General features: G+C 37.5%; 1 protein-coding gene across 12 annotated transcripts in view; it reads left to right on the forward strand.

Annotated features, from left to right (window-relative positions):
- The window catches only part of LOC124596602 (protein bric-a-brac 2-like), a 528,908-nt gene that overhangs the window by 82,257 nt on the left and 433,258 nt on the right, over positions 1-13,393 (forward strand). For all 12 annotated transcript variants that reach the window (XM_047135806.1, XM_047135809.1, XM_047135808.1 and 9 more), the window contains one exon: positions 9,809-9,868. In XM_047135806.1, the coding sequence (XP_046991762.1) occupies positions 9,809-9,868 (60 nt within the window). The remainder of the gene's footprint in view (positions 1-9,808; positions 9,869-13,393) is intronic.

Consider the following 13,393-nt stretch of genomic DNA (forward strand, 5'->3'; position numbering starts at 1 on the left):
ACTAGTCGTATTGTTCCAAGGGTTATTCACAGGCATAAGAGTTTACTATGCCCAGTTTATGAAGTACACATTTAGTGGGATTATGATGTAAGAAGCATCTGTAATAGATAACCAAGCGGACTTGGCATTTGAATACAGTCGAGAAATGCAAGGGGTCTGCAACCCACCAAGTTCCAGCTACAGATTTCATTACATTAATCCTCTTTTCTGTTTTCACAAGATATGTGATCAGCCCATGTTAAGCGTGTGTCAAATATGATACCTGAAAAATTTTGCTTTAGTGACCAGTGGGAAGGAGAGACTTCCTAATAAAATTCCTGAGCTGGTCAGTCATGTCCTTTTGCAGCTGAAGTGAACTACAGAAGATTTCTCAGTTAAAACTCTTAGGCCCTTAATATTCAGCCAGTAGATTATCGTGTAAATGGCCCTGTCTGACGTCAGGCAAAGAGATTCAAGAGATCGTTGTGCAGAAAAAAAAACATAAATCATCTCCATACTGGAGAGTTTTAATGCCTGGTGAAATGATGATGTCCTTATCTCATGTGTATATTAAAATATGTAAAATATATGAAAATAGAAGAGGGCCGAGCATTGAGGCAGTCCTTGTAATGTTGTATGAAGACTGAGTAATTTATTCTGGAATCTTACATGTTGTCAATAAAGAAACAGTACAGCTTAAGTAGCAAAACATGAATTTTGCAGCAGAAACAAAAAACTGTATAGAATACCTGATACATTTGCATTGTAGCACTACAGTGAAATTTTGGATCATTCAAAAAGTGCAACAAAGAAAATAATATTATGAAAGTTTAATAATGGCATATACACAGAACTCTCTCAGTGTTTATGGCAAGATATGTTATTTGCATGGTATTTGTTTGTCAGAGTCTCCTGTGTGACCTACTGCTTTTACATTGTTTTTGGTGCCTGAAAAGTTGGTTACAACAATGTTTTGGAGCATTAATTATTTTATTCTATTTATTTATTTATTTATTTATTTTATGGAAAGACTTCACGGAAGCAACTTCAATAGCACATACCGTTTGCATAGTCCTGATACTGTCTTTACATTTCTTCAAGAAAAAAATGCCAAACGCCATTCAATCAGCAAGAAAGAACTACACTGCACTGTCATTCCTGAAACAGTAACTTGCAAGGTGATGTTCACTTGTAAAGGTTATTGTAATAATTTCAGTGATAACCCTTAGGAAGAACGGCTTTAAGTTGCTATAAATGATCCTATTATTTGGTTTTCTTGATTTTCAATCTTTATTTATATGGTTTTGGGAAACAAGATTTTCCAAGAGTTATCCTTAGACAGAAAGTGTGCTTGCAGTAAATAATACCATTTGGACCCTACTGCATCGCACTTAGGTCCATAACTGTAGAATCATTTTGTTACAGCTCTTCCAGGCCTCATTGAGTTGTACAGCCAAAAATTTTACATAGTCAGTGAAAAAGGAGCAGTCAGGGTTGTAGACTTCGTAAAGTTGTGGCTTTTTTCTGATCACTTTAGCAATCAAGATGTAATGGCTAGGAAGTGTACCTTCACATCCTTTAAGCTTGCACTCGATTGTACTGTGAACTGAGCCACTTTCTATATGACTATGACCTTCCTTTGTAAACTTTTGCATAGTCAAAATTCAAGTGTCAATCACTAATCTTAAAAGAGTGTTTAATAATATTACATTTCTATTATGATTTGTGCAGCTGTCAGAATGCGAGATTACTTGGACAGGATTTTTCTTAATCTTTTGAACAGGGTGTCCATGATGCAGTAGGCAAAACCTTCTGCAACCAATTCACGTTTCATTGAACCAGTAACATACTGCATCATGGCTTTCAAAAGTATGTTGTAAAGTTATGAACAGCTCACTTTATTTTATAATAAACTGCACTTGCATGTAAAAATGGAGCTAATTTCGTGGCCTGTATGTCTGTAGTGTACACTTAGCAGAGCTGTTGGGTATCTTCCACATCCAGATCTTTTTGCAACCTTGGCTGTTCTTAGTTTCTGTGTGCTGCTTCCACGTCTTGACTTGTTTCCAAGCCTATAGTTATGACACAAATCACACTGGTCTTTCTTGGGGGGAAATAACCTAACGTTACCCTCTCCGAAAATCAACTTAATGGTGGAACTTTCTCTATGTTACATTTTTCCTTGTAGAGTCCATACAGCTCCTGTTTGCATTGTGGAATAGGTTCAGGGTACAGCTTGGAACAGGATTTCCTGCAGTACTGCAGTGGCAGTTCTGGAAGGCAGTTCAGGATTTTTTTAATGAAGGTTCTTCCATCTTTTTTCTTCATTTGATTTATTCGTGAATGTTAAGACTGAATGTGGGGGTTCATCCCACGTGTGGAATTATTTACCAATATTGGACAGTCCATTCTTTAATCTCTAGATTACCGAGAAACATCTTTTTGCATACTTTATGTTTTCTCATCTTATTCCTCAAATGATAAACTAGTGTGCCTTTTTCTCAAGGATTCGCCATAAAATTCGTGGCCTTCACTTTCAACATCTGTGCTTTCATTGTCTTCCAATAAGTTGTCTGAATTTTCTGGTAAACAGTGAACACAATCATGTAGCAATGAGTGTAAAGGAATAGTGACGTTGTTCTAACTAGGAACACAAGGAAACACACAACTGTAAAAGAGATACAGTTGGTTGATTGGTTGGTTGGTTGGTTGGTTGGTTGATTTGGGGGAGGGGACCAAATGGTGAGGTCATCCGTCCCATCAGATTAGGGAAGGATGGGGAAGGAAGTAGGCCATGCCCTGTCAAAGGAACCATCCCGGCATTTGCCTCAAGCAATTTAAGGAAACCATGGAAAAACTAAATCAGGATGGCTAGATGTGGGTCTGAACCGTTATCCTCTGGAATGTGAGTTCAGTGTAGTAACCACTGCACCACCTCACTTGGTGAGATACAGTTTACTGGGTCATAGTGCGGCATCAACAAGAATGCAATGAAAGTAGTTTACACATCATGAAGACATTTAACATTTGAGGGCCCGAAGGCTCTTGGCTGCCCTTATGAAGATGCTGTCTGCATCAGGTGTCGCTGGTGTAGTACTGTGTGACGGGAGACCTGATGACGTCGGTTGGCGATTGGGCTTCCCCTGATGGCCGACACGGGCAATTGTGTGCATGCCGTTTGGATGTTGTAGAATACTGAACTTGCTGTAGTGGCCGAGCTTACGCACACTGTGAGTGGTAGGTATAGTAATTGGTGGGTTTTTACAACAATCTCTATTGGCAACTGTGACTTGTGTTTCTTTTTGGGTGTTCCTGGATACAGCCAGAAAAGTTTCTAGATAACAAATATTTGTAAATAAGCAGCAGAGGATCAAGGTTGAAGCTCAAATTCATGTATGTATGGTAATGGTGATATCAGTAACATTGTTACACAAGAAAATTAATGTGTGTCATTAAATGATGAAGGAATATACAAAATTAATTCTTGTTTTGTGCATGTTACTACTTTTCTCGCCTGTTGTTCTTCCTGCATTTACTGGAGAACATAGAGTTAACTGGGTGTTCAAAATATCTTAAGGCAGAAATGATTAAAGCAAAGAATGAGTGAAGTGTGATGGTCTGATTCATATGACAATAAAACAACTGTGACACTATTGAGTTTCATAGTTTTAGTGGATTGCTGTTTATGCGAAGTAAATGATAGAACAATTTTCATATGACTATCAAGGATTCTCAGGAAATCTCCGCCTTCATATGCTAATTAGAGCCAAGGAACAATTTCTTCCTCCGTAAAAAGACTGTCTCATAAAACATTGTCCATTTTCATGCACTGAAGCTACAACCAAGGAACCACTTTCGAACTCAGGGAGATACTTAGTAAGCAATAACAATGTGCTGTGGCTGTGCGCGCTTCTGCATTTCCACGGTATTGCTTCCTGCATCTAAAAACTGTAGTTATGCAGTATTTTGTTGTTTTATAGTTCTACAGTATTTCCATCAATTTTTTTCCACTGTCACATGTGGAATATTGTTCCAGTTCATTTTCTATGTAAATAATTAAAAATATGGCATTCTGGTGGTAAGAGCAGGTACTCTGAAAGTAAAGGTTGTCAGCTGACTCAAAAACACAAAATTGACATGTCAGTTACGTGGTATTGCTTCTTCACTGACAATATATAGTTCTGTAGTGGGGATGGTTTGAGTACCAAACACAGAATCTTTTAGAATCCCCACGACTTAATTTTTGTAGTAGAAACTCAGTTTGAACATTATGATGTGCACTCTTAATGTCTGTCAATGCCACTGTTAGATGTTGCCTATTGTTGAATACCATTTCACTGTTGAACATTGAAACAGTTCATTACAAAAGATTTTGATGTTAGTACATAAGATTTTTGCTCACGCGGGGGAGAAATACAGAAGTCCTTTCATGTTTTTGAGATCTCAGAATTTGTCAGGGAAAAACGCTAAAACTTGTCTGGAACTCAGGGAAATATCAGGGAATTTCACTTGAGGAAACTTGTGGCAACCCAGGATACAGGCCTGCACTGTCACATAGTGAACAAAATAGGTACTTGCAGAACATCAGAGTAGCTTTGCGACCGGATTTTCTTCTTCCTAGCAGATAGAACTGTACGTTTGTGATGGGGCAAAATGGTTTGATGTAAAAGTAATTTCAGGGGTACCCAAAAGGAGGTTTTTTTAATATAAGATCATCAATGTTCATGAAGTGTATATTATATACGATATATAATGTTGGAACCTCCGTGAGGCTGTTGGCAGAGATTTAAATTTTTACAGGAAAGTCAGTACACAGAAAAACTCTAGTAGAGTGTGAGAAGACCCAAAAAGGCTCAACATTCAGTTCAAATATTGGACGTATTACATAGATGGACATGCCCATTACTGTTTACTTTTATGGTTGGCAAGAAATTGCCGCAAATGGTAATAACTGTGACATATCTTGGAGTAACCCCCAAAATGATCTAAAACCTCATATAAGTAGTTGCAGGGAAAGCAAATGCCACAGTTTTCATTATTGTCACTATTAAGTTTGAATATTGCTAGTTTTGTGGAAGGAGAGCACCGAGAAACTTGCTGACCAACACACAGACCAAAAAATGCCTAACAGATGAGCATGTTTTCGCCAGCAAGATGGATATGATTTGCTGTACCAGATTGTTGTAGATGACAAGCCATACATATTCTTGTACAGCAATCCAGATTTGAAACAGTCGTGCACTGCCACCATTCAAGTTCAGTCTTCTTACTTGAATTGAATAACTAGGTCTACTATTTCGGGGTTGTCAAGGATTTTCTTTCAATTGGTTTGGTGGAAAATGGGTTATTGTTGTTGTTGTTGTCGTCTTCGTCGTCTTCAGTCTGAAGACAAATTAGAGGCTGCTCTCCATGCTTCTCTACCCTGTGCAAGTCTCATCATCTCTGATTAACTACTGCACCTAACATCCTTTCGAACCTACTTAGTGTATTCACCTCTTGATGTCCCTCTACAATTTTACTGCCTCACACTTATTTCCAATACTAAATTGGTGTACTTTGGTGTCTGATAATGTGTCCTGTCAACTGATCCCTTCTTTTAGTCAAGTTAGGTCAGATTTCTTTACTCTCCAATTCTCTTCAGTACCCCTCGTTGGTTACATTATCTACCCAGCTAGTCCCCAGCATTCTTCTGTAGCACCAAATTTCAAATGCTTCTATTTCTTTCTTGTGTGAACTGTTTTATCGTCCACATTTCACTTCCATACGAGTCTTCACTCCAGACAAATACATTCAGGAAAGACTTCGTAACACCAAAATCTGTATTCAGTACTAACTATTTTATCTTCTTCAGAAATAGTTTTCTTCCCATTGTCAGTATGCATTTTATGTCCTCTCTTCATTGGCCATCATCAGTTATTTCAGTGCCCAAATAGCAAAGCTCATCTGCTACTTTTAGTGTCTTGTTTCCTAATGTAATAATATAAGCATTGCCTGATTTAAAGCTCTTATATTCCATTATCCTTGCTTTGTTTTTATTAATGTTTATATTATATACTCCTTTCAAGTCACTGTCCATTCTGTTCAACTGCTCTTCCAAGTCCTTTGCTGTCTCTGACAGAATTACAGTGTCATCGGCAAAGTTTTTATTTCTTCTCCCTGAACTTTAATTTGTTCTCCAAATTTTTCTTTGGTTTCCTTTACTACTTACTTGAATAATATTGTGGATAAGCTACAATCCTGTCTCACTTCTGTCTCAACCACTGCTTCCCTTTCATGTCCTTTGGCTGTTATTACTGCCATCTGATTTCCGACAAGTTGTATATAAATTCTCACTCCCTTTCTTTTACCTCCACTACCTTCAGAATTTTGACTGTATTCCATTCGATGTATTAAATTTCCTTCTCCAAATCTACGAAAGCTGTAAGGGTAGGTTTGTCTTCTCTTAACCTATCTTCTTATATAAGTCGCAGGGCCTATGTTGCCTCTACCATATTTTCCATTCTTCTGTAAAGAATTTGTGTTTGTAGTTTTCTACCATGACTTCTTGAACTGATAGCTTGGTAACATCCACAGCTGTCATCAGCTGCTTTCTTTGTAATAAGAATTATTACATTCCTCTTAAAGTCTGGGGGTATGTCCCTCGTCTCATACATCTTGTACACCAGATGGAGTAGTTTGGTTATGGCTGGCTCGCCCTGGATATCAGTTGTTCTGAGGGAAGTTGTCTACTCCGGGGGCCATGTTTTGACTTAGGTCTTTCACTGCTCTGTCAGATTCTTCTCGCAGTATCATATTATCTATCTCATCTTCATGTATGTCCTCTTTCCTTTTGTAATATTGTCTTGAAGCTCATTTCCCTTGTACAGACCCTCTACACACTCGTTACACCTTCCAGCTTTGTCCTCTTTGGTTTACACTGGTTTTGCATCTGAGCTCTTGATGTTCATATAGTTGCTTTTCTTTTCCAAAAGCTTCTCTTTAATTTTCCTGTATGCAATACCTATCTTTCCCCTAGTTAATAACATAATTGAAAGGTTAGATTTCTGCTTACCTTAAAGATGATATGTTGAGTTGCAGACAGGAACAATGAAAAGGCAGTTTCACATTAAGCGTGAGGCTAAAGCTTTCTTCAGGAAAGAAAACGCACATTCACAAAAGCAGGCATATCTCATACACACTTGACTGATATCTATGGGTGCTGTGGCAAAAATTTTGCACTTCCTGTAAGCCTCATTTTTTTTAGACGTTTTTATTCCCTTTCACCTGCTTCATTTGCTGGATTTTTATATTTTCTCCTATCAGCAATTACTTTCAGTATATCCTGTGGTAACCAAGGATTTCTACTAGGCTTTATCGTTTTACCTATTTGATCCTCTATTGCCTTCACTCTTTCATCTCTCAAAGCTAACCGTTCTCCTGTTGTGTTCCTTTCCCCCGTTTCAGTCAAACCTTGCCTGGTGCTTCCTCTAGAACTCTCAGCTATCTCTGGTTGTTTCAACTTTCCATTTCCCATCTTCTTGATTTCATACTGTTTTGCAATTTCTTAAGTTTTAATGTACTGTTCATAACCAGTAAATTGTGGTCTGGGTCCACATCTGTCACTGGAAATGTTTTACAGTTTGCAATCTGGTTCCACTCTCTCTGTATTGCCATTATATAATCAGTCTGAAACCTTCCAGCACCTCATGGTCTCTTCCACATGTACAACCTTCTTTCATGATTATTAAACCAAGTGTAAATGATGATTAAATTATACTCTATGTAAAATTCTACCAGGTGCCTTCCTCTTCCATTCCTTTCCCCCAGTCCATATTCACCTGCTATTTTTCCTTTTGTTCTACTTCTTACTAAAGAATTCCTGTGTCCCATCAAAACTTTTCCTCTCCCTTAACTGTATGAACAATTTCTTTTATCTCACCATACAATTGTCATTCTCTTCGTCATCTGTGGAACTGGGTGGCATATAAAGTTGGACTTCTGTGGTGGGTATTGGCTTCATGTACGTCTCGGCTACAACAAAGCGTTCACAATACTGCTCGCAGTAGCTTACCTGCATTCCTATTTTCTTATTTATTATTAGCCCTTCTCTTGCATTATCCCTATTTGATTTTGTATTTAAAATTCTGTACTCTCCTGACCAGAAGTCATATTAATTCTACCACCGAACATGATTAATTCTCACTGTATCTAACTTAAACCTATCCACTTCCCTTTTTAAATTTTCTAATCTACCTGCCCGATTACGAGATTTAATATGCAGCAACCCATAGAGTGCCAGTTTTGTTTTTCTTGATACTGAAATTGTTTGGTCACTTAGGAATTCAGGAATTCACACGCATTTGAACATTTGATACTGACATCTTCATAAGCAGTCCGAGCTGGGAGGGGGGGGGGGTTTGTATCCTCCTGACAATTTGACAATTTAGTGCAAGTGGATGCCATCATCATTTAACCTTAGAGTAGAGCTGCATGCTCTCGGGGAAGAAATAACAACTGTAGTTTTCCCATGCTTTCAGCCATTCACTCTATCAGCACAGCAAGGCGGTGTTGATTAATGTTACAAGGACAGATAGACCAGTCATCCAGGATAATGCTCCTTCAACTACTGAAAAGGCTTCTCCCCCTATTCACGAACCACACATTTGTCTGGCCTCTCTTGCAAATACCCCTCCATTGTAGTTACACCTACTGTACAGCTATCTGTATTGTTGAGGCATGGAAACCACCACACCATAGCAAGTCCATATTTTATTTTGCAAGAAAATGGCTCCCTGCCTATTTCTGCTGTACTGTCTAAACCTAAATCCTATATAAGCAGTCCGGAATCTTGCAATGAATAAGATCTATAATCGTAATGCATCAAGCATCTAGCTATCTCATCATAAAAATAATGCCTGATGCTTTCGCTGCTAATAAGTGAATGTTGTATGTCATCTTGCCTGGTGAAGCCGTTTGACATAATACTACTTCGGTAACATGCGTCAATTTTGCTGCTGCTTTTCAGTCATCCTCACAAGGCTGAATGGACGCCCTTCAAGAACTTTCCATAAGAAAAAGGATTTGAAGTGGTTGTTGTGAATCGAACCCAGGAACTGTGAGATACTAAATGTAAGCACTAACCACCATACTATGCAATCTTTCTGCTTTCCAATGCTGTGAAGTTAGCTTGTTCTATTGTGGCATGAGAAGTCTTCTGAGGTTGTATATCACACCAGAAAAGTGTGTGATGGCTACAGGAGAAGATATAATTTAACAGAGTCGTTTGGTATAGATTGCGACAAAGAGTCTGTATTACCATCTGTGACTGAAACTGCAGATGAAGAATTGACGGACACTGCTATGGAAAATAATGACATCACTGGAAAAGGTATTATGGCTACTGCCCGCGAAGTGTTCTGAGGAGCATAAGTGAGATATACAGCACATTCTATTTCTGTTATTGTTCTAAACAGGCACTTTATTCAGTGGTGCTTAAAAATGTGTAGTGTGTGACAGCGCTTCTCGTGTAAGAGTGTTAGAGTGTATGCTATTACTGTCTCCCTTCCCTGCTTTTCAGGCAAGAGCACTGTGGTGCTGCCACTCTGGCCAGATAACCAGTTCACTTGGCTGGGTAATAAATATTGTATTATATTGTTTTCTTTTGTTTCACTAAGTCATATCTATGGTGTGACACATTGTGACACTGTATCACTGACACATGTCCAGTTACACAATAAATAAATAGCCCTTTTATGTACAGTTAGTAAAATTAAATTAAAAGACAAGAATTATATTTATTCATTTTTGTACTGTTCGTGACAAGGGAAAATTATTTTCTTGTAATTTGTAGCCCAGATCCTTGCGAAACCGGGACCGTCGGGAGAAAGCCAGAGCCAAGATTCTCTGCAGGGTGAGTGTTCAGTTTTTATTTTTATTTTTTTACAAATGTGTTTATAAATTTATAATGTGTGCTCTCTGGCTTCATCCATGGTACTTTTGTTAATTTGATGTCTTAGAAAGGTTACAAAAAGTGGCACATTTGTTGCAGAAGCCACAATTAACTTGGAGAATAGTAAGCAAAGATACGGCTCCTATACCAAAGTTGTATTCCTTTGACATATCTTCATTTTATTCCTGTTCAGGGTCTTTCATGTGGCTTGAAGTTTTTCCTTAAGTTGTTGAAATCTCAGGAACATTGCTTTTTAATGAAAGCTTTTTTTGCAAACTCCTTGAGTTACGTTGTTCCATTACTTTGCATTAACAATTTAAGGGCCCTGTCAGCAATCTTTAGCAAGGAACTAAGTTTTCAGTATTTTGTTATCTGTGTAGAATGGAATAAAATGTGTTTGGATGCACCCACGTCAAACTGAGGAGCAATTACTACTTTAATAATTTTTGATGTAATGTCTATTGAAAGAGACAGTGATTGTTTCTAATAATAATATTAATTTTAAAAAAAGTCAGAATCACAACTCCGTAGTTCTCTTTTCGGATTGAATTGAGTTGTTAAGAAGGGCATAAATTTCGCAGATTTTTCTGCTAATGGCTTCATTGTCAACAGTAATTGTGAATTGTCAGTCCAATGATTGTAATATTGTCAAAAGGAATTTTGTTTTCAAAATTTGGTCCTATTTTTGTATATGTCTAATGCATTTCCCCTTCATGTTGAGATCTACTCACAGTGTTGTCGCACTTGGTACCTGTATTACTCTTGAAGTCTATAAGTCACTTGAAAAACACAGGAAAATTGCATTAGCTTGTATTACCAATAACCTTCTTTTAACAATGATGCTAATGTGAGTTCTCCATAATTCACCTTACCCTTTTAAGGAAATTATTCATTTGTTTCCCCACTAATACAAGTAAATTAAGTTTTTTGTGACTTCTGTTATCATTCGTTGTTGCAATAGTTTGCATTTTCCTACATCCTTCTTATATCTGAGCTGAGCTGTAGCTCCAGTGATCCATTGTTGATAGGTTGTGAAAATCTAATACCGAAAAGAAGCAAGAAAATTCCAAAAAACGAGTTAAGTATTGTCTGCAATTAACCCCCAATAATTGTGTTGTGTGAAATCCGTCAGTTTTCTACTAGTTGTTCACATAGTTGGGTGTGGTCCCCAGAATAATGGCCCTTTTTTTCCTTTATATTACCTTCACTTTTTTTTATTGTCCCTCATTTGCAAGTACAAGAAACTTATACGTCTTATGTGCAGTCACTGGTATATTATTTGAGAGACTATGATCCCTGTGTTTTATTTTTAAGATTACTTGCAGTAAATTACAGCTAATAGGCCTACTAAAGCAAAATTAGTTATTTGTTTCATCTGAAAACCATCTTCTGTAAATCCTAATGAGTTTATGATCTGAATTGTGCAACGTTTAATGTATTTTGAGAGTTGAATTTGGAATGGTGACCTTTCTAATTTGTGGGAAGTCCTCATATAGCATAACTAGATGACACATTAGTGTGATAATTTTTTAACTACTTGAAAGATCAGTCTTCTTCAGATTTTTTATATTAGCACTATATTAAACTTTTCCAGAGTTTTGATATGTTAATTGTTTCTGTACCTTATCATATATATACTCTGTTTTGTGTTGGCTCCAGCAGTTTATAATTTGTGCTGTGTGGAGATTATCAGTTCTGGTAACCTTCCATTCCTCATATGGTTAAATGTTATTTAGTTTCTTTGTAGTGGAAATATGAATTTGGTGTTGTTTGTGTAATCGTCATTTTATTGAGATTCTTTGGAGTAGAAATATGAGCTTTGTGGCTTTGTGGTGTTTTTTAGCCAAAAGACTGGTTTGATGCAGCTCTCCACAGTTGTCTATTTTGTGCAAGTCTTTTCATTTAAGCATACCTTCTGCACCATACGTATTTTTAACCTGCTTACTATATTCAAGCATTGGACTTCCATCTACTGTTCCCCACCTCATCCCCCCTTTTCCCTCCGTTGCCAGATCAACTGTTCCATGAAGCTTGAGGATTAATCCTATTAACCTATCCCTCCTTTTAGTCTAATTGTCCTACAAAGCTCGTTTTTGCTCCAAGTCGATACAGTTCCTCCTTATTAGATACTTGATCTAACCATCCAAACGTGAACATTCAGTTGTAACAGTACATTTCAGTAGCTCTTGTTCTCTTCGCCTAAATGCCTGAGTGAGACTGTACCCAAGTTGGGTTGTGTCCTGTAAGGAAGTATTTCCTTTGTATAGATTCTCGTGCACGTTGTTCATACTTTTACATTTGGCTGTTTGCCACGGAATGTAGTCTCTTCTTCTACTACATCTTGGTATATGCTGTCTGGAAACTTTATTGACTACAATCGTGGAGGTGGTAGTGTGGTGCAGACATACTGATATTTTGTCCCCTGCTTCATCCAAGCCCTCTTTAAAAGGCCTGAGCATTTATAAAGTTGAACCTTTTGCTAAGAGATGTTTCTGTTTTTCTAATGATGGTGTGTAGCTACTAATATTTAACCTGCTGTACGGAGTAGTTGAGCTGTAACTTTGCATCTGGATTCTGCTGTTGAACAGTAATAATACAGATGAGGTGCAGCCCCACTCTTGGATGATGTGTCCATCTTCATTAGTTCATTCATAGGTAGGGACTTAGACTGGCTATCAAAGTCATTCAGAATTAATATCATCTTTCATGTGGAGAATTAGCTTGGTAGTTAGAATTGGAGGTCTTTAGACAACATAGAAGTTCCTGTAACATTCTTGGAAATGTGGTTATCTAATAAAACTAAATGAAAGGCTGTTTGTAGTTGAGTACGCATTTTGCTTCTTTATATTTGTGAAGCATCTTCAGTAGGGATTTGTGGTCTTATTAGCATGTATATGCCATTGTGGATTAGTTTTTAGTGGGTCTGCGTACCCAAGAGATCAGATTTTTTGCCTTTTGTGAACACATCATTGGTGGTATTTTATTTTTTTGTAAAATGAAGTGTCAGCATATCTGACTTGTATACCGCACCTAACTACCACCACTATGCCCCCCCCCCCCCCAGTCCATTTGCTTATTGAGCAAAGGGAAGAACAGCTTTTTTCTGTCTTATTTTATTCTCATGATCACTGCCTGAGATATAAGACGGTGACAGTGTAGTGGTCGCACAATTTTCTTCAAATACAGGCTCTCTAAATTTACCAAGTAGGGTTAATGAGAACTACATTCCATTAACATATGGTCTGTTCATGTTTGGATTGCTGTACATCAACTTCAAACCGATTCCACACATCGGGTGTGATGTTGCTGTAATTTGTGGTAAGATCTTTGGTATCAAAGAAAACTGAAATTTTAAGTTTTATATTTTAAGGATCATTGGTAGTATTGTGAAAATGTTAATTTATCTTTAACTGTGTCATCCAGTTGGAAATGTTGGATATTATTTACTTCGTAAACAATTTCCAGGCCACATGTGAAAGAACTAGC

The sequence above is a fragment of the Schistocerca americana genome, chromosome 2, assembly GCF_021461395.2.
Source record: "Schistocerca americana isolate TAMUIC-IGC-003095 chromosome 2, iqSchAmer2.1, whole genome shotgun sequence".
In the NCBI taxonomy this organism is placed as follows: domain Eukaryota; kingdom Metazoa; phylum Arthropoda; class Insecta; order Orthoptera; family Acrididae; genus Schistocerca; species Schistocerca americana.